This window comes from Balaenoptera musculus, chromosome X, assembly GCF_009873245.2.
Source record: "Balaenoptera musculus isolate JJ_BM4_2016_0621 chromosome X, mBalMus1.pri.v3, whole genome shotgun sequence".
Taxonomy (NCBI): Eukaryota; Metazoa; Chordata; class Mammalia; order Artiodactyla; family Balaenopteridae; genus Balaenoptera; species Balaenoptera musculus.
In genome coordinates this window covers 35,416,385-35,437,693 of record NC_045806.1, presented here as the reverse complement: position 1 = coordinate 35,437,693, position 21,309 = coordinate 35,416,385, and the positions used below count along the sequence as shown (strand labels likewise).

The window sequence follows — 21,309 nt, the reverse complement described above, 5'->3', positions numbered from 1 at the left end:
TTCTTCATACTGTAATCAATTAGTTGTATATTCACCTTTTTAAATGCTATAGGAAAATTTAAGCCTTCCCTACCTGAAGTCTAGTGTGAATTTATCACATATTCTGTATAAATTCAGTAACAAGCATAGTAACTGAAATGTCTTCCTCAATTGGTAATGAATCTCAGGAGGCAGTGAGAATAATAATAAAAGTTTGTGTAACAAAACAGCCAATTTTAATTAGATTAAAACCCTTTTCAGTTAGGTTTTTACAATATAAAATAGATTTAATATTGAAATGACACAAATTTGGAATCATTATTAACTTTATTTGCCACTCTTTATAGACATTGGTCCACTTCCACATGAAAAGTAGGGAGCATCTACTTCCACTTAACGTTCTATAGAACGATGTTGTACTGCAAACCAGAGTAACTTACTTACAAAAGGGGAAAAATTAAATCATGCCCCAAGATGTCCCCCAAATGTTTTTGTGTGTAACTACACAAAGCTAGTTCCTTCTTAGATCAGTGTAGTATCTTTAATATCCACACCTGACCATTCGGATCACCAAACTTTCAGAAGAGGTTAAAAAACAGCTATAGTCTGTCAATCAGATGGAAGTCCAAATCTAAGTAAGTGACTATATAAGCACATACATAGACATACGTAGTTTAGAGCTGCTTGAAGTTAAAAACCTTTACTTTACTCGTTTCAGATTAAGATGTTGTTTATGTTCATAGTATATAACAGTCCAGTTATCACTTTCACCTGTCCTGTGTAAGGAAGTAAGTTAATTAAGCATTTCAAAGTCAGTACATTTTCCCAACATAAATAACACAAACTGTTATTTCAGTGCATGTTTCCAAATATTAAATGGAATGAAATTCATATTAAATGGTTATATCAATCATAGTATTTGAGCATATTATAGAACCTGTATCACACAAATCAACTCACATCAATACTATAATTAATTCACTCTAAAAGAACATCATCTCACAGGCACATAAAAGCGAGAACACAATCTGCTTTTTTATAAATTTATACTATCTACTTTACACTAAAAGATTTATTATAACGAAACAGCCGATTTCCAAACCCCTTTTCTAAGTTGGCATAAGGAAAGTTCAATCCATTCGAATCTTCTGGTTTGTCATCCTATAAATGATGCTATCATATCCAGGATCCATGTTCCAAATATTGTAAGAGGTGATAATCACAGCCAAGGCCAAGGCGATCATTATCCAGAGTATCATGTTGAAAACCACTGGATATTCAAAATTATACTTATATGCGAGGTTATAGGTACTTGATGGGTCCTTCTACAGGAAAGAAAAGAAAATCACAGAGGGAAGAATGTTAAGTTAGGAAATTATCCCAATTTGCTAGCTATGATTCATTTATCTAACAAAGTATAGTAATAAGTGGCATAAGAGCTCCCTATATTAGGAGGAACCAAGAAGGGGGAGCCTTCAAAGAGAAGGTTAGCACACTGTTGGTGGAAGTATATACAGTGCTCCAACTGCTTGCAACGCCAATAAACTTGACAGTGTGCGTATACTGTGATCCAGCCAGTGCGTGCCCTAGGGAACACGTCTAGATGTACCAAGACATGTGCAAGGACATCCAGCAACGGGATGAATAAATGTGGCACATCCAGTGGAACATATAGTAGTAGTTCAGGTCATTTTACTGCTATGTTTATCAACTTGCGTGGCTCTTAAAAACAATACTGAGCCTTTGCTCAGAGAAAAATACATATAGTATGATTCCATTTATAGAAAATTCAATTACAGGCAAAACCAAACATTATTTAAGGATAAATACATATGTATTAAAACTGTAAAGAAAAGCCAGGGACTGGTTAACATAATATTCAGGAGAGCAATTACCTCTAGATGGGGAGGGTAAAGGAATAAGACAAGAGGGAGCTTCAGAAGAACAAGTATTCTCTTCAGCTTTATAACGTTAAATTTTTAAAATTCTTTAACTAGTATTACATGTTACATACTTTGTACGCTGTGTGTGGAGGGTGTGTCCTGCCAGGGAGGTTTTACATTCGCTTCCGCTGGAGGCCACCGGTCTTACCAGCCTGGGGCTGAGGTTTGTGTTAATTTCTTGGCCTGGGGCTTCCTAGAACTTGCGGATAGTATAAATTTGAGCCTCAAACCCACATGAAGGTAGCCCTGTGGTTAAGGATTCCCTAGGAGACATTCCACCCCCAGCACATACCCCGACTGCACAGCCCCCAAGCTGCCTTCCTGTCTCCTTCTGCTGGCAGGCGGGCTGTTTTCTAGTCTTGCTGCGGGCACGGCCCTTTCAGGGTCCCAGCTTCACGGGGAGGCGTCAGTTCCAACTCCCCACAGAGAGCCAGTTGCTCAGTAACCCAACTGGAAATGTTCCCAGGGCAGCCTGACTAACAAACACAGTTCTCCAGTTCCCTTTCTGCAGTTGCTCCTTAAGAGTTTCCCTTACTTTCTTGAGAGTTAAACTGTGCACTCAAGAGGGTGTTTACTTTTTATCCACTATTTCTAGATGCTCTGTAGTCGTCAGAAAATTTTTCGGTTTGTCTAGCCTGCCATGCTGTCTTAAACAGAGGTCCTTCCGCTCCTGTTAAGGATGAAAACAAGTCACATCTAGATTATCTTGAACACATTACTTTTGAGCATCTCACTCTAAGTCCCACACAGCGATTGATAAAACTGAGGAGAGTGCTGGCTGCAAAATGGACCCAAAGGAGAGTGTCCATAAACGACTGGGAATCCGCCTGCTCTGAGAGATGAAGCCAGCTGTAAGTAATGTTCTTGGCCGTGCGCGCACACGCACTTGTTATATATACTAGAGCTGGCACCCTTGCCTATGATCCTCTAAATGCTTAAAAATCAAAGCAAGATCCAGGTCAAAAAATTGTATTATAAAGAGTGTACGTAGCTGGAAAATGGGAGACTGTACCACAAAGACGATGTACCTCTGAGAAAAGCAGACTCCACAAGTTGAGAGCGCCACACCACTCCCTCATGTTAACTTCTGAGGTCTCCTTGTAATACCCATATTTGAATTATCTTATGGGCTCTGACACATTTGCTTTTATCCCTAACAAAGTCTCGCATCCCTAACAGAGTCTTGCATTATCTGATTACAACCCCAAAGAACTGAGCATCACTGGCAAAACACACATACCTACGTGAATAAGAAACCTACGTTTTAATTGTTTTTTCAGATTTAACTGACTGCTCATTCATATTGCCCACAAGTGATACAGGATTTAGTGGGTTTTTTAGAGTTAATTTTACAATTTTAAAGCAGGATCTAAAAACATACTCACCGCTTGTTTTGCCTCAAGGATAGTCCTAGTCTTCCTCGCAAGGGATGTGTCGAACGATCTGACAGTCACTAACTCTACCACTGCATTCCCACTGTAGAGATTGTACATGTCATCTGCAAACTGAAGAGTTACTGACATTACTATGAATCTCAAAATACACACTTATTAAAATTTTTGTAAAGCTTCTGTGCACCTACAAGAACAAATACAATTACCTACTGGCTCATGAAATACACTGTGTCTTAAAATAGGCAAGTCTTAAAGGTTTTGATGATGTTAAAATATTCAGAAAAGTGTTAAGATTCAACATATAAACGTTCAAAATAAAATTACTTCCAGAAAGAAGGGTCACTGAATTTGTTGGTGTATAAACTGGGGGCAGGGAAGTAGGAAAAATGAAATCTTTGTTGTCTCTGGTTGATCACAAACATCTACGAAGATTTAACTATGAAGCCTCACTGAAGAGCTGCAGGTGAATAACGTCAAGGGCAGAAGAAAACTAGCATTTACTAGTATCTACTAAATGTCTGGTACTGTACTAAGTGTTCTCCTTCGATTATTTCATAGGGATTAGAGTTTCAGGGAAGATGAAAGTTCTGGCGATGGATGGTGGTACAGTTGCCCAACAATGTGAATGTACTTAGCGCCAGAGAGCTGTACACTTAGAAATGGTTAAATGGGAAATTTATGTTAGATATATTTTACCATGCCAAAAAGAAAAAGGAAAAAGTACTGTGCTAGAGTTACCGATCATTTCCTATGCTGCCTATGCCAGCATTAGAAAGAGAGACATCCCTGGGATTTCCCTGGTGGTCCAGTGGTTAGGACTTGGCACTTCCACTGCCAGGGCCCGGGTTCAATCCCTGGTCGAGGAACTAAGATCCTGCAAGCCGCTCGGCAAGGCCAAAAAAAAAAAAAAAAAGACAGACACCCCAACATACACCTGTGACCTACTCCATCCTCGGTCACTGAAATTAGAGGGCCCTCAAAGAAGGTGAGTAAAAGACTTCAATCAATAGTATTTCACTAAGCAGATTTTTTCCATTAGGAGGCTAAAAGTCAAATGCTCATACTCTAACTGCTCACACTCCATTGATGGTTTACCTTTTGTAGAGCATCAACAAGGATCTTAGAAGCATCTCTAAATTGTTCAGAGTCTTCCCCGTAACGTTTCCCAATTTCGTCCAAACCTGCCAGCTCCAGTGAGTATAAATCAGGAGAATGATCCTTGGCTAGATGCTTATGTCGAGACAACTTAGGAGAAAAAACAAACAAAAGGAAATAGATGAAGTATTGTCAAACACAGCCAGTTGGAGTTTTACACCTAACTAAACTAGGCAGAAGCACCCCAGGGTACCACAATAGTCTAGAACGGTGGCAAACAGAACTGGTTTAAATGGGAGTTTCTGATAAAACAAATCCAACACAAATCTCATTTTTAGGAGCAGTTATAATAAAAGCTCTTTTAAAAATTTCTTAGTTTAAAAACCTCAGATACGGGCCAGGGTATGAGAGAACAGATGGTTGGACCAGTTTGATCCCAGGAGAGATGAGCCATCAGTGCTCACAGAGCAGACATCTCCCACACCACCAGCACTACACTTCCACACTCCCCAAACCAACCCCACTGAGAGTTTGGCCAGCAACTTCAGAAGATAGCACACGGGTAAGATTTTCTATTTCATCATAGGAGGGTTTTTAAAAAAAAATCACCAAAAAAAAAAAGAATACACTACAGGCATATATATTCTCTTCCTGACTTGGTCGACTGTGTTATTAGTCCAAACTGTTTAAGTCTTAATGTCTGACAAGAAATCAACAGGTCAGGACCACAGCCAGGGTGGCCTTACTCCTAAGCCTGTGTTCTTGGAAGATATATTAATACTTACTATCCCTCCTAAAGGTAGAAATGCAAAGTAATTTGTTAACATGAGATGAGTTCAAAATTCCCAACACCACCACTGCTTTCTCAACTTTCATGGAATCATAAATCTAGGGCATACTTAAACTTTTTGACCGGTTTCACTATCATTCAAGGACTCTCTAGAAATGTCTTCTGGAACCAGAATAAATGGAACGGAAAAATTTGAGAAGCCTACTTACCAAACTTGAAATATCATGTAGCACTTGCAGTTCAGAAAGAAAAAGCAGATCAACCTGCAGAGAGCAGAAAGAAATGAGCATTATTTTAAATATGCATCTAAGATCTATATTTGCCATCTATCAAATAAGGCACGGGATATTACAGACATTAAGTACATGAGTGAATTTATGCAACAACTGTCCTCCATTTGCTAGGTTCATTTCAACTGAAAATGCTTATAAAACAGTATTTCCTAACAAAAAGGTGATAGTCATTCTCCAGCACAGTGACTACCACTCAAATAGCTTTATTTTTTTTTAAGGAATGCTTTTTTGTGTGTTTTTTTTTTTAATTTATTTATTGTATTTATTTATTTTTGGCTGCATTGGATCTTCCCGGACCAGGGCTCGAACCCGTGTCCCCTGCATTGGCAGGCGGATTCTTAACCACTGTGCCACCGGGGAAGTCCCAATAGCTTTATTTTTGATAAAGCTGTGAAAAAGCATCTAAACTGGTTTTCCCTCAGGGCATCAGAATATTCTGGCGCACTGCAACGAGGTCCTGACAATAGCCTACTTTGCTCACATCCCTTGAAGAATAAAAGATGGTGGTCCTGGTCATCCAGAGTAGGTGAAGAAGGGAGGCTACCACAAAGGTGGCATGCCATGTGGTTAAGAGGGTGCATGAACAGGTGTTGAAGCTGACATACAGGAGTCAAAAGTAAGGGTGGTGCCCTCCACTGTACAGTCAAGAATGAATTAGAAAAATGAGGCAACACATCAAAAGTGGCAGTGAATAATGGCTCCCACATTACCAGATCCACACAGCTCTACCAACTACCAACTAGTTACTGTGATTTCTGGCCTGTCAGGATTAATTGGTGGCAACCCTTGCGCTAGAATGTAGTGCTACTTATTACTACAGATCAGCTCACAAAGAGATGAGATTCATTTCTTAAAAATTACACTAAAGGAAAAAAGAATCTACTCCAAGCAATAAACTTGCAAAACTTTTCATTTTCTAAAATTTCAAGTTTGCTCTAAAGTCAGGAGCATAAGAAATGGCAAGTTACTAATGATATTCATTTATTCATTCAATAACTGCACTACTTACTTCATTGTTCCTACTCAGAGAATTGAGGGGAAGTGAACTGAGAACAGAGTTTTCTTGAAACAGTCGATTGCGGAGCTGTCTTAGTGTTACTGAGAGATCTTCAAAAACCGAGTTTGCCTTCCCCACCATGTACACTCTCTGCAAGAATCCAAAATTTTGTTACATTCTACAGATTAATTCCAATATACAGAGGTCTGTCAGCATTTTTCATAAAATTAGTTTTAAATTTTCATTAAATAAAGCTTATTTTTTAAAGCATTTAAAATAAAAACTGTATCACACTTACTTCTTCACTGGGAGCCAACTGTAAAACTACAGGAGTTTCTTCAGAAAATAAGGAGTGAATGGAATTTGCAACGCTGTCAAGACTGAAAGGAACTGCCTGAAATTTAATAGTGAGATCTTAATTATTATCTGAACCAAAATGGTAAGAAAAATCATTTACATAGTATTAAAAAAGGAGCCTTAAAAAAAAAAAAAGTACCAGCATTTTCTATGGAAATTCAAAAGACCTAAATCATATCCAAACGCAAAGAGCCCTTTTGAGGGCACAGAAGATTAAACAGCCCCCTAGTGGGCCAATGAGTTTGTGTCTCCAGATGTGCCTAAATGAGAAAAAACGTGCAAAATGAAGGAGAAAACACTACCTTGCACAAACGACCATTTTCTGGTGGTCATTCAGGTATTTTAAGCAGCAATACATCTGGTTTCAATATTGATAAAATGTGCCACAATGAATGTATATTCTACAATAATGTATTAACTTGCATTTAAGAGAGGGTCAAAGGAATTTGAAGACTTGAATATAATTGAAAGAGAGACCTCATTTTCCATTTCAAAATTTTAAAAATAATAAGATGCAGGGTTTGGTCTTCAGATAGACTGAAGACTCTTAGGCAAGGCATAAAGTATGTCACAAGAATTCTGAATGTGAAATTTATCTTGGGAACACATGATATTAATAAACTGAAATAGCTAATTGTGATAAAATGTACTTTTTTCCGTGAATTTATTATTAAAGTGTAACATACATATAATACGGTGCACAAATCTCGGAGTAACAGCTCAAGGAATATTTACAGATGGATATGCTCATATAACCCAACCAGAGCAAAACAAAACATCAGCACTCTGCAAGCCTCTCTACCCACTCCCTCCATCCCCAAGGGTAACCAAAATTCTGACTTCTATTCCCATAGACCTGTTTTTGCCCCACATTATTTTTTAAAATTATGGTAATTTTTCCCCTCAAAAACTTATTTATTCTCAATATTATTACAACAAGCAGTACAGTAGTAATGTTTTTGTTTTAATGGAGATTTCGTACAGTGATTTTTTTTCCCAGTAATTCCCTTTACTATTAAAAGGTTCATATATATAAGTAGCTCGTTAATGTGGGCCAGGCAGAAATAAATGTGATTAATAAATGTGAAGTGTTATCTATTTTTACTCTTACACAAGATGCATATTAACTCTTCCCCAAATTCTCTTAAAATAAGTTAATGAGTAACTGAAGAAGGGGAAGAGTTCCAGCTTGCAAAAGCATCCTGTTACAAGCTCCCTGAGTCAGCCACAAGCGCTCCTCCTTTTGCAGGCACACACTTCACTTCCTTGGGCTTTGGAAGGAATATGAGAAAATGTAACACAAACTCTCCAGCCTCATTTCACCTCAGTGGCACACACAGCAGGAAAGTTGAAGATTAAAGGTAACGTGTCCCTAGCAATCAAATTGGAGAAGCTACTGAGTCAGGTGAGCGCCAAACTGTGAAGGAAAAGAAAAAATTATATAGACTGCTATACTCAAAAAAGGAAAAAAGGTCATGCTTAAAATCCCATGATTGTTTTCTTCTACTACATTATAAGGATACACGTTTGTCCTGGGAAAAATGGAAATTCTGTATCTACAGGACTTGAAAATCTAATGATAACAGCTAGCTAATCAAATAGAAGCTTTGTTAAGTGGAATTCTAAGGCTTTTTTTTTTTTTTCTGGTGGATTTTTCCCTCGGAGCCTTATATCTATCTTTCCACCTACTGCCAGTAAAAGTATTAGAAGCGGTCAGTCAGGGTCAAGCAATAACATGACCTCTTTTCACAGCTTCTACTCCTGTAAAATGAGGCTAGTCTGTTTTAAAATGTTTAGTTTTGGATTGTAGGCTAATGAAAATCTTAATGGCATATTGGATTTTTAATATACTTTTTTATTTTTATTTTTTGGCTGTGCTGCGTGGCATATGGGATCTTAGTTCCCTGACCAGGGATGGAACCTGTGCCCCCTGCAGTGGAAGCGTGGAGTCTTAACCACTGGACCGCCAGGGACGTCCCATATATACTTTTTTAAAAGAGATCTTCTACAGTGATTTTTACAGAAATCACACAACAAGCTACTTAATAATCTTTAAGAAGACTAAAAGTATCTTTTTCACATGTCTTTCATTTTTATTGTTCCCTTCCTTCCATTTACTCTGAAATTCTTCTGGTTTCTTTAGCTCATTAATTTCCAATCTTTTAAATTATCTAACATGTGCATGGAGGGTTATAAATTTTCCCTCTTACCACTTTAGCTGTACCCTTTAAATATATGGCACATTTGTGATATTCAGTTCCAAATAATTTCAACACTTCCACCATAATTTTCTCCTCAACCAATGAATTATTTAGGACTGTGTCTATTTCAGCTATCTTTTCTTATTGGCTTTTTAAAAATTAATTTTTAAGAGTTATATATACATGTGGTTTAAAGAGACAAACAATTCTTTAAGACTTTCTATGGAAGATAAGGTTGCCCGTCCATTTCCTATTTCTCTGAGGTACTCACTTTCTTTCCTCCCCCATCTTTTTTCTTCCTCACTTCGAGTTAATTTTTCCAGTTTTGATACAGTTGACGTACATCACTGTGTAAGTTTTAAGGTATACAACATGATGGTTTGACTTACATATACTGTGAAATGATTACTGCAATAAGTTTAGTGAACATAAAGAAAATTTTTTTCCTTGTGATAACTTAGAGTTTACCCTCTTGACAACTTTCATATGTATCACACAGCAGTGTTAACTACAGTCATCATGCTGACTGACTGAACATTACATCCTTAGTACCTATTTATAGCACTCACCTTCAAATCCTTTGTTTCCTTTTCTTTTTACCACCACCTCTAAATAATGTTTATACTACTCCATCTTGATTTTTCAATTTTAGGTATTATGTATTTATCGCCCATTATAGAAAATGAGGATCTAGCTCTCCCACATTACCAACCACAGCCCTATCCCCTTACAAGCACTCTGTTTCTATCTCTCCACCCTCCCAATAGTTATAATTTTCATTTCTGTATCATTTTATTATAACTACTTAAACAATATTCTCAGCCTAGCTTCATACTGTGCAATTCCTGCTTTTCCTTTCTTGCGCTTCTGGTCCCTAATGGCAATGATGAGAAATCTGCTACCATTTCACTCTCATTCCTTTGTCATGACAGCGTCTTTTCTCTCTGGGAAGATTATTAGCGTCCTTGACAGTTCTTCAATTTCACTATATTTAGGTGTTGATTTGGCTTTAGCCTACCTCAGTGTGCTCTAAACCTGAGGAGTCGTATCTTGTGTTTGTTTCTACCACTTCCAAGCATTTTTTAAGGTATCATTTTGTTATTGTATTCAGATTTAACTGCACTGTGGTCAGAGAGGGTGGTTTACATGATACTGATTATTATCCATTGAGATTTGCCTTGTGGCCTAGTACACGGTCATTTTTTGTAAGCATGTCATGTGTGCTTGGAGATAATGTATACTAGACCACAGGAAAAGTGTGAAACCCCCCACCACCACCAAAATCAGCATCATATAGACCAGTGTTACAATGCAGTGAAATTAGAAACTGAAAAATTAAAAATTATTTTGAAAGAACCCGTATGTTACAACACTTCTAAATAACTCATGGGTTAAAGAAATCAGTATAAATTACAAAATATTTTTAAGTGAAAATGAAAGCACCACATATCAAAAATATCTTTTAACTGCCTCTGGTTTCTATCCCTTCCTTTAACTCTTCCACAATTTTAATATATGTATTTTTAAATCTCTTTTTGAGGCTGGTCTATTATCTGTAGTAGTTCTAGGGGGATGAATTCTGTTTGTTGCACCTGCTGACTTTCTCATGGCATTTTTTCCTTCAAGTGTTTGGTAAATTCAACTCCTCTTCAGTTCTTTTTTACCGAAGGAGCCCTGGGCTGGGGAGGTGTCTGTGTGGGGTGGATTGTGTGAATTTGGAGCATGTGACTCTGCACAGCACAAGCCCATAGTTCCGATTTCTCTTAGGGGGGCTCTTTGGGCCCCACAGCTAAGGGTGGCAACCCAGCTCCTTCATGGTAGCCCTGGGGCAGCTGGGGTTTTAATAGTCCTCCTTTCAAGAACAAGACAGCATTTTATAGCCCCAGGCTTTCTGTAGGGAAGGAACACAATTTCACCTTCAGCTCCTGCTCACCATTGTGGCTTTTGAATTCTCTATTCATATCTGGCACCTGTGTGTATCCCTTCCTCGCTTTCAAGTTTAGTGACACATGTAAAGATGTTTGGTGACTTCTATATGCTTACAGTAGAAGGAGGGCCTCTCACAACAGCTCAGCCAGCCATATTGCCTGAAAGGCCAGTGAAGGAATAAGTGAGCCAGCAAAATTGCCTCCAGTCTCCTTCTTACACAAAAATGATAAAATTCTGAAGGGAAGGTGACAAAATAATGCCCTAGAAAATGTCAACAGGTTACACCCTCAACTGGTTTCTCTTTTTTGAGCCTCTGACTATTCTGAGAGTGGGCCAATTTCTCTACCTTAGAAAGTATTCTCATCCATAGCAAACAGCCAAGTCTCAATAAATTTACAACCATCATATAAAAAAAACAACTATTTTACTTATCAGTGCATTAAAAAAAAAAAGATGAGTGCTTAGAACACAATCCATAATGACAGCTGACAAGACAAAATTTTAAATGCATCCCTTTAATTCTTTATAATAAATACTCACATTTTCCAAAGGGTACGAAATGACACTGCCTGGGGGTAGAGCAAGCTTGTCCACTCCCTTCACCGTCACCATAACGGTAGCCCGAGGACGGTGGAATAGGTTACCCACTGCAAGTCCCGGCCAAGAAAGGTCCTACACATTGAAAAGTGTGAAACTGTGCCAATTATCAACGCAGGAAACCATTTCCCTAATAACATCTAACAAGCAGAATTAAGGGGTACTGGGATGACACTGGCAATGAAAACTCACAGGGACAGCAAATGTCTTATTTAAAGCAGTAGTTGCAATCTCCTAATTGAGGATGCTGATTTCTACCTTCTTCATTTTCTTAAACCTTTACAGACTTGAAACAATAAAGTCTAAAAACAAGTCATCTCAAACCTTCTGTGGAAAAAAGCAGGCAAATAAACAAAATGTAGGTACTTTTCAAATTCCAGATTACAAAACATTCTCTTTTCCATATAACCATGGACATTTCCTTCCCTCACATCATTCTTTGCCCTTACCTACAGCATCACTTTTCTCTTTCACAGTGACACAGCAAGGCTACCATTACAACATTCTCTTTAGACTAAGTGCTTTATAAATAAAATTCCTGCTGAAAGTAACTCATAGTAGTTTATTAATAATTATTTCTAAAGGTTACTTTGACAGCCATTTGTAGTCAAAATTAAGTTTGTAAAGAACTAGGTGCAAATTTCATCCTAAAATGTAAACAACCCATCAGGTTCACGCAAGGAATGCAGGGGCTCCACCCAAAGGCCCAGCAGAGAGGCAGTTCCCATGCACTGCTTCTGGTTTCAAGGGCACTCAGGACCTAGGAAGAATGTTCCTTTGAGTGACTGATGATATCTAGAGACCACCTCAAAAGCACCAAAGTTTAAAGTGGGAGGAGATAGGAAGATAGAGCAAACTCCATCTCCTTTCTTCCAGCCCTGAGCTTTATAAGATGTCTCATACTGACTGGACCTAGGCCCCCTACGCAACAATCATGTAAGCAGCCAGATATTACAACAGGTTATGGCTACTGACCACACTATTTTCCTAAACTCAGGTAAACATTTTATCATGCATAACAAATTGCAATGGACTGAATGTTTGTGTCTCCTCAAAATTCATGTTGCAAAAATCCTAATCCCTCCAGTGTGACGGTATTAGGAGGAGGGGCCTTAGGGAGGTAACTACATTATGAGGATGGAATCCTCATGAATGAGATTAGAGCACCCTTATAGAGGGGACCCCAGAGGGCTCTCTCCGGCTCTCTCCACCATGTGAGGATACAACAAGAAGTTGGCAGTCTGCAACCCAGAGAGGGCCTTCACCAGAACCCTACCGTGCTGGCACCCTGATCGCAGACTTCCAGCCCCTAGAACTGTGAGAAATAAATGTTTATAAAGCACCCAGTCTATGGTACTTTGTAACAACAGCCTGAACCAAGACACAAATCTATCATGTGTACTGGAAAAACACAATAAAATTATACATCCTATTAATAGTAGGACAGATGCATTCTCTTATATAACAAAGAACGTCACTACTATGAATAAACGATTACATGGTTAATGTTTTATAATGATTTGTTTTCATAATCGAGCTTGGAACACTTATCCAAAATCTCCCTGACTACAAATAAGCTTTTTACTTTTGTAATCTGTACCTATGTTTGCCCGTTGCTTTCCTGGCCTATTAGCAGAAATCAACAAAAATGCTTTCAGAAGCAGCTCCAAATATTTTTTTTAAATACACATACTTCTTTCACAGAGAAGCCCATGGACAATGCAGCCACGTCTGGGATTCGCTCTCCTGGTATGGGCCAATTTCCATCCCGGAAAACAACAGACCCTGGTGATCTTAATATACTAAACTCGTCCCCTAAGACACCTGAAAGGAAAACAGATTAATAAATGATCACCATCATAAATCTTTTGCACCCACATTGAAAATTATTAAATATAATACATACTTTCCCATTCTCCATTGACTTTAGCATACTAAATTTTGATTGGACAAAATGCTGAAACCTAAACATCAACAAATTCTTTTTCAAAGTATCACTGTAAGAATTTAAGTCCATACATTCTGCTGTAACAAAGTTACAACTATGAAACAAGATTCTCCTAATGACCTAGGTGCCTTCCTACAGATGGCCCTTAAACAGGGGCATGTGGCAATTTTGCAAGAATTAGAAATCAGCAGCATTTCTCCAGATTTTTAAAAGAACAAAAACCAAAACCTTGGCCCAGACCAGAAAGGAAGAAAAGATACTTGAAATCTCTAAATTATTTCTACCATCAAGGGCTTCCCTGATGGCTCAGTGGTTAGGAATCCGCCTGCCAATGCACGGGACACGGGTTTGAGGCCTGGTCCAGGAAGATCCCACATGCCGCGGAGCGACTGAGCCTGTGCTCTAGAGCCCACAAGCTGCAACTACTGAGCCCACGTGCCACAACTACTGGAGCCCGCGTGCCTAGAGCCCGTGCTCCGCAACAAGAGAAGCCACCGCAACGAGAAGCCCACACACCACAACGAAGAGTAGACCCCGCTCACCGCAACTAGAGAAAGCCCACGCACAGCCATGAAGACCCAACACAGCCATAAATAAATAAATATTTATACCGTTAATCCTCTCTTGAAAATGCAAATTCATAAAATTCCTAGTATATCATGCCAAAACTTCAGCAGGTTAGTATATCTTAGGATAGATCATAGCTTCCCTTATGTCCCACAGGCAAAGCTAGTGAAATGAGTACTGTCAAATGGGGGGTCCATGTTACCAGTCAGAATGTAAAATACTTCAAACTCTAGAAACAAAGTCCAGGACATAGTATTTCCAATGCACATATCAAGAGGCTGAGAAAAGGTATTCTGTAATAATAAAGTCAACTAGTCTAGGGGTATGGGGCCTGGGATTAAGAGGTGAGAATGAGAATAAAGGGACTATGTTATAGGCCCTCCAAGGCTAAGGATGAGGTATCTTGCTTCTTCACCCATCGTGAGTTAACCCAATCATGTCTAGATTACACAAGGACAAGTAACTAATGGAAACTTTCGAGTTCCTATGAAAAGATTAGTTCCAAGTCCAAAACAAATCTTGGTCACGCCTAGTACAGGAAAATTAGACTTTAATAAAGCATCACTGTTACTCTCTTGACCTAAGGAAAGTACCGCTTACAGGCTATGGGAATAACGTTGGATGCAACAGTAAATGTTTCGGTGTTGCAGTATTGACAGTAAATAAAAGGCCTCAGGATGGTGCTGATACAACATGAAGAGTTACGAGTTTCATTCAGCACAGCCACTAGAGCAGGAATTTCCAAACTGCTCTAGCCAAAGGCAGACAAAAAAAAATTAGCAGAATGGAATGGCAGTTTGTAAATGACAGACATCTTGGTTCGCTGAAGTAGTAGTTAACTGCAAACTCTAAGGAAAATGGGGCAGCAAGGAAGGCATACTTTCTGAATACCATACACACTTAAAGAACAAGATCTGGATCTGGAGATTGCCTTGTTTGAGATGCAGCCCTACTCACTCGACCCCAGCAGAGCTCTACTAAATTACTTTGCCTCAGCTTTACACTTAGAAGCCACTTCCACACCTGTACAACAGCCCTTCAGGAGCCTAGAGCTTTAGAAAACCTTACAGAGACTCCTGTGCTGAGAAACTGCTGCTTCACGCAGGCATCTCCGGGATACCTGAAAGAAGGCCACCCATCCTCTACCTGAATGTGACCAGCGAATGGGGATGCCACCTCAGCACTACGTTTGCCAGCAATCATCTCCATTGTCCCAACATTCTAATCCTTTAAAAAGTTTAAGAAGTTGGCTTCCCAACTTCTCTCAACTTCCAGTTTTATCACTCCCAACTCAGTCTCACCAGATAACCTCATCTCCAGCTTCAAGAGAAAGCACAGGAATTCCTCCAGCTTCCTGCTTCCTCTCCCCATCACAAGTTTATCTGCACAAGCCCCTAGCCTTATCTCCTCTCCCTCCAGGTGCTGGCAGGGATGTCCCTCCTCCGGTTGAAAATATCCCATGGTTCAGCCTTCAAGGGACCTTCATTCATTCACCTACTGAATTATTCATTCAGGGTTTATTAAGTCTCTATTCTGGAACATACGATGTATCAGGAGTTAGGTGGCTATATGGTTTGGGGCATACGAAGCTGGCCCTGTACAATATGAGCTCCACGAGGGCAGGGGTTTTAGTCTGTCTTGTTCACACAGTATCCCCAGGGCTGAAAACGGTGCCTGGCACACTGGTGCTCAATAGATACTTGTTGAGTGAATGAATGAAGCCACACGTCGCACTAGCCGTTTCCCCTCTCAACTGGCTCTTTCGCTTCAGCATAAAAATACGCGTAGGGTGCTCCCATTCTAAAATCCAAACCACAAAACCCTTCCTTTGGTCCTACCAGCCTCCACCTACCTCTGCTTCCCTTCAGACGAAGAATCCTGGAAGAGTTGTCAGCCATCACTGGCTCTGCTACTTCTTCATCTCCTGTTTGCTACCTAACCCACAGCTTCTGACCCCACCATGCCACTGAAATGACTCACCAAATCCCAAAGACAATTTTCAGCCCTCAATTTATGTAACTTCCCAAAGCAACTGATACTGACAACTCCTGCCTTGGCCTCCATAAGCCCGGGCCCCTAGTTTTCCTTCCAATCCCTCTGGCTGCTTTTCTCCTCAGTTTCTTCCCTTCCCATCCTTTAAAGCAGTGATGTCCAAACTTTTTTTTTTTTTTTTTTTTTTAATTTATTTATTTATTTTTGGCTGTGTTGGGTCTTCGTTTCTGTGCGAGGGCTTTCTCTAGTTGCGGCAAGCGGGGGCCACTCTTCATCGTGGTTCGCGGGCCTCTCACTATCACGGCCTCTCCCGTTGTGGAGCACAGGCTCCAGACGCGCAGGCTCAGCAGCTGTGGCTCACGGGCCTAGTTGCTCCGCGGCATGTGGGATCTTCCCAGACCAGGGCTCGAACCTGTGTCCCCTGCATTGGCAGGCAGACTCTCAACCACTGCGCCACCAGGGAAGCCCACGTCCAAACTTCTGAGATTTCAACCCTCTCAGTATAAAGTTTGAAAGTATTCCCAATATACATATATTTACTTATAAAGTATACATTTGTAGTATAAAATATATATTCATAATATATTACAGAACACACAAAATAGAAATTTTTTAAAAGGATGAGACACCTTAGTATTCTTCCCAATTTAATCATGAGAAAATAGCAGACAAGCCCAAATTGAGGGACATTCTACAAAAATATCTGACCATTACTATAAACAAAAAAGAGAGAGAAAATAAGAGACAAATGGAATTTCCAGTACATTCTTCTGGCATCCCAATATCACTGGGCACACTCCACTTGGGAGATCTGCAGCTCCATTCCTGACCCTCACTGCTTTCTATTCTACACTGTTCTACAATGGAGTCTCCCCCTGGCTGAGCCCATCTACTCCCTAAGACTGCAAACACCAAAAACACACTAATGGCTCCCAGATTTTTATATTCAGCCTCGATTTCCCTTGAGCCTTAGGCCTACAGTCAGCTGAGCATTTCCTTCTAAGTCCCATGAGTCCTTCAAACTCAACAGGTTCAGAACTGAATTCACCATTTTTCCATACACGCCTCCTACATTCTCTGTATCAAAGGATGACACCACCTTCCACCCAGCTGCTCGAATTAGTCATCTTTAAATCCTTCCTCAGCACCACAGCTAATCAACCAATGAATTCTGTCCATCTTGTGTTCTTCTTCTTATCTCACAACCCTTTCCCCTCCATGTCCAGGGTCCTCATCAGGCCCTCCCCACTTCAGGCTCTCTCGAGGCTTGCTAGAACTGGCCGCCTTATGACCCGTCATGCCACTCTCGGATCCAGCCTTCCCAGCACCTTTTCAAACTACAGATCTGAACATTCACCCTTCAGCTCAACCACCTTCACTCGATGCCCGGAGCCTTTGAGACAAAATCCAAAATGTAACACCCAAAGCACTTCACCACCCTTCCTTCTGGGATCTCCCCAACTTAACTCCTATACGTTTCAGCTCCACCAAACTATTCACTCTTTTGCTCTCACACCTCTGTGCTTTTACGCATACTGTTCTGTCAAAAATGCCTTTTCTTCCCACCCCAACCTTTCACACATTTGCCTGTGAGGCACCCTGCCTGGGGAAATTTCCCCCAGCCTCCCCAGTCTGGGGGAGAGGTTAAGAATCCTTCCCCTCTTTGGGAACTCCCACCATACTATGCTGTCATCTATGAATGGGGATGGAATCGACAAGTGAAAAAATAAACAGGTCCTACTTTCGACCTCTGGGGCATCAGTGACCAAATTGAATCCCTCTTCAACATGACATCCCTTCAAACTCCATGTGTTCACCCTTGGCCTTTTCTCTCCAAGCTAAACATCTGAATTTTTTTCAAATACTCCTCATGACCTGGTATTCATAACCCTAGATCCCTTCCCCTGGTCTCTGGTTTCGTAACACCATTTTAAAGGACTCACATTTTTTTCTCAAATAGAGAAGTCAGATCTCTTAAAGATGTTTTCCATTAAATCACATTTAGTCATTGTGGAAAATAGTAATTTAACCTCATCTGACAAGACCATGCAGTGCAGAAGCTGACAGGATCAGATTCCTGATCTGTATGAACTAGACTATTATAGTTAGGAAAGCAGGTTCAAACCATATACAGAAGCAATTATTTTGCCTCAGACCAAGACCAAAACCTAACAAAAACCCCTAAACCTCACTGAATCAAAATAATATCAATCATAACATTAAAACATGGAATTTCAGCGAAATGTTCAGCTAAATCACAGTATCAAAGGGAAGATCTTTAAATTTCAAAAACTGAATTTAAAAACTTAAAATAAAAAATTCCCCCAAAGAAATTGAGTGGATAGATCAGAACGACCTTGACAGAGCCAGAGACGAAAGGTACAATACAACCTTAAAATTTGGGGGTCATTAAAGTAAATGTAACTATCATCAACACACAACACTGGGCACCTCCAGGGATGGAGAAAACCTGCCGATTTCAAAAATATCAAAGGTCTATACCTTCATGTAGAATTAAACCACCATTCCCAAAGTGGGGCATCTCAGCACCTCACAGAGCAGCGGCACAGGCGTCCTACAGATTTTTAACGTCTAGGTTTTAAATCGACACACCGGGGAACAGGGACCCATTCCTCCAAACTGTTCTCAAGTCGGCCTCTTGTTCACCACTGTGCCGCTAGTCCCAGCCCCCATCATTCCCACATTCTCACACCTGTGCCACGACACGTATAATGGGAAAGGCCCACGCTTTGGAACCAGCTGATCTGGGTTCAATTCCAGCTTTGCGGCTTACTACTTGTGTGCTGTTTGGGTAATTTATCTAGGCTTGACCACTCTGTAAAACGAGGGTGATATCCTCTTCTAAGGATTGGTGTAAAATTAACCGAATTACATGATACACGGTAAGAGGCCGATTATGAGCTGACTTGCATTCCCCTTGTTGAATGCTAGGGAACCTAGGTTCCACGGAGAAAGCTACCATTTATTTGACATGTGACCCTAAGAACGTGACTCACATCTGTTTCCAAATCCTTAAAATTGGGAACTATTGCAAACTACTGAGAGGAACTTTAAATTCTCCTTGAGAAATAATCATACAAAAACAATAATCATACAAAATCAATTTCCGTATCCTGAAACACTGGGGGGAGTGGGGAGATTTCACCAATTACTGATGACAACCGCTAGAAATGAAGGCACCAGAAAAATGCAAAAAGCAGCAGCTGATGGCAGCTAAGAAGTCTGCCTTCGCTTCTTTGCAGAGGGCTGCGGTTCAACAGTTGACTGAGAAATGCATCCCCGTCCTCCGAAGCGCCTCCCGAGCCGGAAGAGGCCGGAGCAAGACAGGCGGACTCGCCTTTCTTGAAGAGGCGGAGGGTGGAGGCCGGCTCAGGTGCCCCCAAGCAGCCCAGCCCCGCCCGGCCCCAGCAAGCCCGCCAGGCCGCGCCGCCACAGGCCGGCCCGGAGAGAAGGCGGAGAAGGCGGCGGCCGGGGCGATGCCATCGCCAGCTGCCCGCACTGCGGCATCCACTCCACTGCCGCCCACCCGCGGCCGCCCCCGAGTCCCGCGGCCCGGGGCCTCACCCGCCACCAAGAAGGACAAGAGCACGACGAGCACAGCCATGGTTCCGCGGCGGCCGCAGCAGTGCAGGACGACACGGAGCGGGCCGGCGGGACGCGATCGACCACCGCAGCACGAGGGGGTGACGAGCTCGGGCTCGCCCCGACTCCCTGCTCGCCTCCTCTGGGACGGCTGCCACCTTCTCCACCAACCGCCAGCTACGCCGCGGCCTGGGGAACAGACGAAGCCTGGGAGACGTAAGCATCATGGGCGGAGCCTAACGTGATGGATGGAAGGCCCTGCCAATGGCAGGCAGCGATCGAAGAGCCGGGCAGTTCCTCCCCCGGCCCGTGACGACCAGTCACGGGATGGAGGGTAGGGCGGGTGGTCGGGGGCTGGGGGGATGACGGAACCTGTCGAGGGGTCTAGAGAGCCCACAGGGTGGGGCTGCCTCCCGGGTGCGGACCCTTTCGCCAGTCTCGAGCGACGGTCTCCAACCAGGGTGTCTGTCTGTCCCGGTTGCGTGGCCCCGTCCCGCTACGGGTGCAGCTGTGGAAGCTGCAAGGCTGGTTTGGGTTTCGCTGTAACAATTACACAGATGCTGAGCACCTGCTGGGAGGAAGCCAGGCGCTTCGGGAAACCCCTGCACTCCAAGTAGGGGTGCTAGATAAACTACAGGACGCCCAGTTACGTTTGAATTTCAGATAAACAACGAATACTTTTTAGCATAAACATGTGAATATTCCATGGGACGTACTTATACTAAAAAAAAGTATTGTTTATCTGAAAAGTTGTTTATCTGAAATTCACATATAACTGGGCGTCCTGCATTTTGATTTGCTAAATCTGGCAACCCTATCTAAGACTTTCTGATCCACCAGGAGTTAATTACATTAATTACTTCCTTCATCCATTCACTCAGTGTTACGCGAAGGCTAGACATAATAATTTGACCAGGATCCTTCCTTCTCACACCTTATGGGGTTTTTTTTATTATTATTATTAAACCTATGATATGAAGCAAGAAATGACAGTGTATCATCTGTGGTCAGAAAACGATGCCCCAGCCAATGACCTTGAAAGATGGATGTGGTTTCAGTACGCAGGAGATGGGGAGGTTCTTTCAGGTAGCAAAAACTAAGCTATGACAGGGAGAAAACCCATGAGGTTAAGCATTAAATGTTTAGTTTAACCAAAGAAGAGGGGCACAAAGTGCTAAAAATTTCAATTAGGGACATGTTTATTGAGGATGTTGAATGTTACATAAAAGAACCACGCTTCAGTTGGTAGGAAATGGGGAGCCACTCAAAGGTGTCTGAGCATTGTTCAGTGCACAAATGCAAGACCAAAATGTTGGGGCGGGGGGGGGGGGGCGGGAAATGCCCTACTGTTTCCTCAGTTTCCAATCTCCATTTTCTTCTTGGGATTAATAGAGGGAGAAAAAAAGGAGAGTGGGTTGAAAGCAGTGACCCCAGCAGTTTCTCAGGTATCCTAGGAAAATACTCAGGTTTAAACTGTCTAGAACCCCTATGCTTACCAAAGCCACTCTCAGTTTAGGGAATGGAATCTGGATTTCCTCACTCAATTTCAGAAAACCCTTGGACTCTCGAATTTGTGTTCTTTCAGAGGAGAATTTGCACAAATGTGATTTTAAAGAAATCTGAA

The 21,309-nt window shown here is 41.3% G+C and overlaps 1 protein-coding gene and 1 non-coding gene across 3 annotated transcripts; one reads left to right on the top strand and one right to left on the bottom strand.

The window, feature by feature from the left end:
- Positions 1–287: 287 nt before the first annotated feature.
- Positions 288–19,910, bottom strand: ATP6AP2 (ATPase H+ transporting accessory protein 2). 2 transcript variants are annotated; one of them, XM_036840294.1, is made up of 10 exons: positions 19,668–19,910; positions 13,269–13,399; positions 11,519–11,650; positions 6,790–6,885; positions 6,504–6,641; positions 5,411–5,464; positions 4,412–4,561; positions 3,308–3,427; positions 2,498–2,592; positions 2,052–2,121 (listed from the first exon to the last, which is right to left on the bottom strand). In XM_036840294.1, exons 1-10 carry the CDS (start codon positions 19,705–19,707, stop codon positions 2,067–2,069), a joined length of 1,011 nt encoding a protein of 336 aa, XP_036696189.1. In that variant the 5' UTR covers positions 19,708–19,910; the 3' UTR covers positions 2,052–2,066. The 2 variants fall into 2 exon arrangements, with proteins under 2 accessions (XP_036696188.1, XP_036696189.1); XM_036840293.1 differs by lacking the exons at positions 2,052–2,121; positions 2,498–2,592 and adding an exon at positions 288–1,304 and having other exon boundaries at positions 19,668–19,908.
- TRNAG-UCC lies at positions 4,111–4,182 on the top strand. Its single transcript has one exon. It is a non-coding gene; the product is annotated as a tRNA-Gly (tRNA).
- Positions 19,911–21,309: the final 1,399 nt, after the last annotated feature.